Here is a 6,287-nt window from a genome sequence, read left to right as displayed (position 1 = left end):
TTTGAAATGGAAAGACAATAAAATTTAAAAAAATAAACCACACCTACTCTCGCTACATTGGCTGTTATGGCATTGATATTTTATGGTTTTCATACATGGTTTTCTGCTTCTGAAAGACATTTTTTTAAATGCATTTTAAATCCCAGTGGTATGAAACCCAGTAATTAAGGGCAACACTTTGTAAACCTATACATCAATATTTTTTCCTTCAATTATTTACCACACAAGTTTTCTTTAATCTGAGTCTGACGGTTATTTTTTTATTATCAATTCATGTATTTATGTCAGTATAAATGTATCTAATGTTATTAGTCGTGGTAAAACATCAGTTTCCATATTGGCATCTTTAAATAACTTGTTTAGTTTGTCCTTCAATGGACCTTTTAATCAGACTAAAAACTGTAATATCAAATTACGATATAAAACAGGAGAAAGCAACACATCTCTACATTTGTGAGGCTGGAAGCAGCAACTTGTGATTATCCAAATGAATCATCTAATCAAATGAACATTACCGCAATCAAATAGGATGTTATGCCTTGTGCGTTTTTTGATGATCTCATTGATATTAAGTGACAACAACAACAAAAAGTATATTAAAATATTACTTTTAATTATGAGCAAATTATTACATCAACCACCCAATTTGTCATTGACAAATCGGTCAACATAATAAAAGCTACATGTCACCTTCCTTATAACACGGCACAGAGGCATTCAGCTGTCATTAAATAAAAACTGTAGAAAAAGGCAGTGACCAGTATTGGCATGACTGACAATACACACAAAGGTTTTAAAAGGCTGATGACAGCCAAAACTGAATATGTCGATCTCTGATCTTGATCAACATGACGGGATACGTCCTTTTGCTGATGATTTGTTATCTTTCTGCTAAATACTGTTGGGAATGTCGGTGTCTGTAGGGAGGGTCAACACTCTTTGGTACGTTGTCGGGAGAAGTGGAACAGAGCCGGACGAGGAAGCTCTCTGCTCAGGAGACGAGGACAGATGTCAGTCTGCGACCTTTCCAGCGTCCCACTTCGTTTGGGGTTCTTGCCACCATTCAGCCAGGAAGGACTCCTCGTAGTCTCCCATTCCCTCAAACTCGGTGTCAGAATGCTCTGTCCGAGAGGAGGCCGTTTCTTCTGGACCTACCACGTCCTTAAAGGGAACACAAAACACTTTACTATCTTACTTCTACCTGTCAAAATGCGACACTTTTTCTTTTGTTCATGTCTGTAAACATGTCACTTGTGCGCCCTGTAATTCAGCCTTAACTCTCTCTCAGTCCTCCTCGTCAACATGTAGGTCCAGGCAGTGTGTATGGATGGGAGGGGCTGACCTGAGTTAAATGGATGTGGCACAGCCTCAGTGGCCAACACCTCCCAGCCACATACCACACGCTGCTGGTGGAAAACACAGCCCCCCCCCCCCCCCCCCCTCCTTCTGCTTTCTCTTCCGCAGCCTTCATCCCCTCTTTCTCTCCCTTTCATCCTCTCAGACTTTGTTCTTTACACAATCTCAACAGCAGCTTTAACTCTGCTAGTTTAGGTTTAATACCCCCAAACATATTTTAGAGTATGTGATACTTGAATGAAAAGGTGGAATTTGTACTTAGAGAAACGAGGGACGCAACTCCAACTAGATCAGCCAATTGAGTTGTTGTTGTTGTTGAGTCAAGTTAAAGTGTCGGTTCACAAATACACATTGTCCGACCCTTGTTCCCCTCTGCTTGTCTGGTCATGCAGACAGTTTAGGTTTTATCCGCTGATGTCTTGTCTCTGCCTCCACACCAACACAATGGAATGTTGAGTTGAATTGGTGCGGTTCAAAAGAAAAAAATCGGATATCTGAAAACCTAATCACATAAAATCAACATAGCGAGATAACCGTAAAGTTAAAAAAAATAAAGTCTAATTTGGGGTGTCTAGAACTTTTCTTCTTCTTCTAACTAGCAGGCTATAGCAATACTGATGCATTAAATGTGCCACCATCAACGTCTCGTAACAACCCGTACAACAACTTACCTCATCCTCAGTTTGAAGGTAGTTCAGTGCAAACTCCAGCATCTCTTTCTGCTTGGTTGTCTCGTTAAAGTACCTCAGAGCCTCCTGGAAAACAAAAGTGGCATAAACATGCGCGTTGACTCAAGCGGCAGACAAGAGAACAAGCCTGTTTTATAGCTCGGCACTGAGCAACACATTTGACCTGTCGTCCTTTTGTTTACTTCAGAAGGGAAAAGAGGTTTTAACAAACAGAGCTGCTACACACTGCAGCTGCAGATGACCGGAAAACAAGAAGAAAAGATGGGAAAACAAGTCTGCCTTTTCGAGAGCACATGGCTTTCTAATTACCACCCTGAGATTGTGTTTATGCCAAGACTGCTTCATGCTCCAGTTATCCCGCTTTGGTTTAACAAAAGCAGGGTGAAATATGTTAACACCCTCCGCCGCCTCTGGTTCAACCCGCCAAAAGCCAGGAAGTATACCAGAAGGCAATCGGGATGAGGTCTTCGCTTCACTCACGGGCCGAGGCTGAAAGTCCACTTCCTCGAGTCCCCACTGCTCCCGGTAGAAGCGGTAGTACGCTATGTTTTGCTGCATCACCTGGTCTTTGCGGTCAAACAGCATGTAGCTGGCCGCACACGGGGCAGCACTCTTTACATCGTTCACTGGAGAGGATCACAACACGACACATGTGAAAACAGTCTCGGGGCGCGCTGTTGTCAAATGCCTGAATCCAGAGCCTTTGTCACAGTTCTTACATTTATAATAGGAAAACTGGAGGTAGTGATACATGGTGGCTACAAACTTCTCCACAAAGAAGCCTCCAACGTTGGGTGTCAGGTTCTGGTGACACTTCACCTTACATTTCAACGCATCTGTGTAGAGATCTGAGTGAACAAACGGGCATGTTATTTATTTATCTCAAAACCCAAACAGCTGTTCAATTGCTCCCTTATTACCTGCCAGGGTGGGATAGAAGTCTTTGAACTCTAGGATCTCATATGAGCCCTCGCAGCCTGCCAAGCAGAGACTGTATATTTCAAAGTAGTGTGTGATGGCCTGCTCCATGTTTCGGGCACTGTTGCTGAAGTCTCCATTGTTGTAAAGCGTCACACTCTTCAGGAAAACACTCTGCATCACAAAGAGATGTGTTTGTACAACTTTGAATAGTTAAGCATGTGTTTCATTTGGAACCCCGGGTGGGAACGACGGTGTTGATCTACGAACTTCATACGGCTGCTCCTCGAGGTCGATTAGATATTTTTCCACATCAAACAGAGTCTTGTAGTACTTCATGTTCTTCGTCAAATGGGGATCCGTCGGGTTCTTCTTCAGGAAGGTGTGAGCCGCTGACACGGCCTTCTCCATGTTGTTAAGCTGAGGAAGAATAGATAGCTTTTTTAATTAACATTTGTGTGTGTGTGTGTGTGGGGGGGGGGGGGGGGGGGGGGGGGGGGTAAAATAAGAGACACTATCTCTCTCACTTGAGTGGAAACAGCAGCTCCTGTCTTTTCCACTCTTTCCTGGATACCGTGACCTCTGACCCCTTTGCTGCAACAACTTCTGACAGATGTAGATCACTGATACAAATTATTGTTGAGTCAGCGAATAGAAAACCAACGTGAAATAAATCAATAAATACAAAATGGTCAGGTATTTAGGTTAGCCTTGGCCAAAAAACTAAGTGTAACAAACACATTCAACGTCCCACTTCCCTCCTCAAAGAAGAGGAGAGATCTACCCTTTGATGCTGATAATTGCATGTATTCATGGTCCAATCCGGTAAGCATCTTTAAAAGCATGTTTGTTGAGCGGCTGCTTGATCATCAGATTGGGAGCTTTGATTCCCTTTTCAAACTACCAGGTGAGGCCAGACACCACTATGAAGCAGTGCCATGCAGTTAAAGGGGTTTATTACACCAATATAATTAATGATACACAATAACAATAGCTGGAGGTCTTTACACACTTTACGTGTTAACTAAAGATGATTCTTTTTTTTTTTAAATAATGAGATCAGTACCTCATCCCCATCAACCTGGCTGACAGAAGAATGAGGGGATTGTTTCAAGGGAACACTGGAAGAGACGTGGCACATGCTCTGCTCGGGCTGCTGCAGGGGGGGCGCAATAAAGCAGGGGGGGGGGGGGGGGGGGGGGGGGGGGGGGGGGGGGGGGGGGGGGGGGGGGGGGGGGGGGGGGGGGGGGGGGGGGGGGGGGGGGGGGGGGGGGGGGGGGGGGGGGGGGGGGGGGGGGGGGGGGGGGACTGGCGCACGTCACGCTGACTAGAAAGTTCCTCTCGGGGAGTCAAGAAGAGCCGATCTGCCTCGAGAACCCGACTGCGGATACTTTAGTTGTGTGATTGCGCCCGTTACGCACAGGCATACGCTCAATACACACATATGGATGTATAGCCTGCTGTGTGCTCCTGTGTTGTTATTAAACATATTAATACGTGTATATATAAGTCTATTATGACATTTCTACAACATGAACATTGTGGGACGTTGGGAAGCATTTGGTGGGACTTCAGAACTGAGTGGTAACGGCCTACTTTACGTTGCCCTCCTGGGCACGTCGACCTAAACCCGACACGCCGGTCTCACCTGGAAGTGTGCATACTGTATGTACCGATACGGGACCCTCTTCTCGAACGTCTCCAGTAGATCCCTGTGTGGATACGTGAGGTTAAACACAGGGAAATCCGCCTTGCACGTTTTAAGGCACGCAGCTCTCAGTAGGATGTGGCGCACGACGCGGAGGCTGCTGTCGGAGAACAGAGTGGTGTTGTCCCGGCTGACGGAGCTGCAGTTGCGGCTACAGAAAGCCTCGCTGTCCCGCAGCAGCCGGTGGAGACGCAGGCTGAGCTCCATGAACTTGATGCTCTCCGCCCAGTTCTCCGCCGCGTACTGCTCCATCGCGTAGCTGTAAGAAGAGTCCAGCGGCATGAGGTCTTTCTGGGGGAAACTTTTAAAGCTGTACTTCTCATACTGAGCCTCCACCACGGCCGGGATGAGGAGGGCCAGCCATAAGCTTCTCAGGAGCATCGTTACCTCAACCGGCTCTGAGCTGCGGAGGGTTCTTGTTTTGAATGGAGCAGGAAACCGTCTATCTTTACTTGGGAATACTCATGACTGCTTGCACGTATAGGCTGGGAAAGGTCGCGTGCATCAAGATGCTGAAAACGAGAACCGCGGGTCAACATTTTCAAAATAAAAGCCCTTCTTATTTGGGCGAGGGCTCTTCTGGTCTTCCTTAAATTGAGCCCATTTATTTTGATTTCCCTATAGCCTATGTAATATTACATTCTGTCATCATTCAACGCATGCTGTATTGTTTTTGTAGGAGTTTTTTGTTCTCCATCTTTCGATATTCACATATAGTACAAGCATTTAGTAAAATCTGAAAATATTAAACTGAAAAACATCATGTTTTGAGTTGCATTACATGCTTCTCAAGTACTGTGTTTGTGTTGCATCCACGTATGAAAAAAATACAGATTGTCATGTATTGTTGTAGCAAATAGTTTAAAATAACACACACAATTATATTTGCATGCATGTTCCCTTAAGAAAATATGTATGTTTTGTGACAGAAGATAAGAATAATACAAGTACAGGCTATGGCAACTTTGTGTAGTTTTTACAGCTCTGTCAACAAGTTAACAGCTGGCAAATCCAACTCGCGACAATTACCTTGAAGAGAGAGCTCCGTGCTTCCGGTTTAAATGGTGATCACTCTGGTTGGCTTGACACAGACGAGAGTTCGACCTCAGGAAAAGGCCATCCAATGTCCTCACGGTTTCCTGGTCTCAAAATACCCAACAGACCCAGAAAATGTAACGTATTAACAGTGATCTCAATGTTTTTATTGTTTTATATGTTTCATTAATGTTGCCTCCAGATCTCAAACTCTTGACAAATGATGTATTCATTAAACATATTGACTGAATAGTTGTCTGCTTGGGTGCCTATATTCCGAGAAAACTGACAAGCTGAGACTTGGGTTGGTGAAACAAGTACACAAATAATTTGCATAGTTTTACACATCACTTCTGGAAAAAAAAAGTAACCACTGAGCCTGCAATATCAGTAACATTTCCTATTATTATAATGTTATAAGACTTATTTTGGTAGAGCAGGGTGGTTATTATGACCTCTTGTTTTAACACACAGTTACACCTCAAAAGTAAATATGTGTGTTGTTTTAATATTAAAACACAAGCTATGGGCCTGATACCTTATTGTGACACGAAGGAATAACTTCAGATTATCGGGGGGGG

At 44.3% G+C, this 6,287-nt stretch overlaps 1 protein-coding gene across 1 annotated transcript; it reads right to left on the bottom strand.

Annotated features, from left to right (window-relative positions):
- Nucleotides 1–592: 592 nt before the first annotated feature.
- Nucleotides 593–5,151, bottom strand: p3h4 (prolyl 3-hydroxylase family member 4 (inactive)). The gene is made up of 7 exons (XM_034539491.1): nt 4,612–5,151; nt 3,234–3,383; nt 2,966–3,137; nt 2,765–2,893; nt 2,526–2,671; nt 2,028–2,111; nt 593–1,161 (listed from the first exon to the last, which is right to left on the bottom strand). The coding sequence occupies exons 1-7, from the start codon at nt 5,050–5,052 to the stop codon at nt 1,012–1,014; spliced, it is 1,272 nt and encodes a 423-aa protein (XP_034395382.1). The 5' UTR covers nt 5,053–5,151; the 3' UTR covers nt 593–1,011.
- Between the last annotated feature and the right edge of the window lie 1,136 nt (nt 5,152–6,287).

Source organism: Cyclopterus lumpus, chromosome 8 (assembly GCF_009769545.1).
Source record: "Cyclopterus lumpus isolate fCycLum1 chromosome 8, fCycLum1.pri, whole genome shotgun sequence".
Classification (NCBI taxonomy): domain Eukaryota; kingdom Metazoa; phylum Chordata; class Actinopteri; order Perciformes; family Cyclopteridae; genus Cyclopterus; species Cyclopterus lumpus.
This window is presented reverse-complemented; position numbering and strand designations above follow the sequence as displayed.

Coding starts and splice junctions, on each gene's coding strand:
- p3h4 (XM_034539491.1), bottom strand. CDS start 5,052: ATGCTCCTGAGAAGCTTATGGCTGGCCCTCCTCATCCCGGCCGTGGTG. Junction 2,112..2,525: donor TGGACTTTCAGCCTCGGCCC/GTGAGTGAAGCG, acceptor TTTGTTTTCCAG/GAGGCTCTGAGGTACTTTAA. Junction 1,162..2,027: donor ACCTTCAAACTGAGGATGAG/GTAAGTTGTTGT, acceptor GTTCCCTTTAAG/GACGTGGTAGGTCCAGAAGA.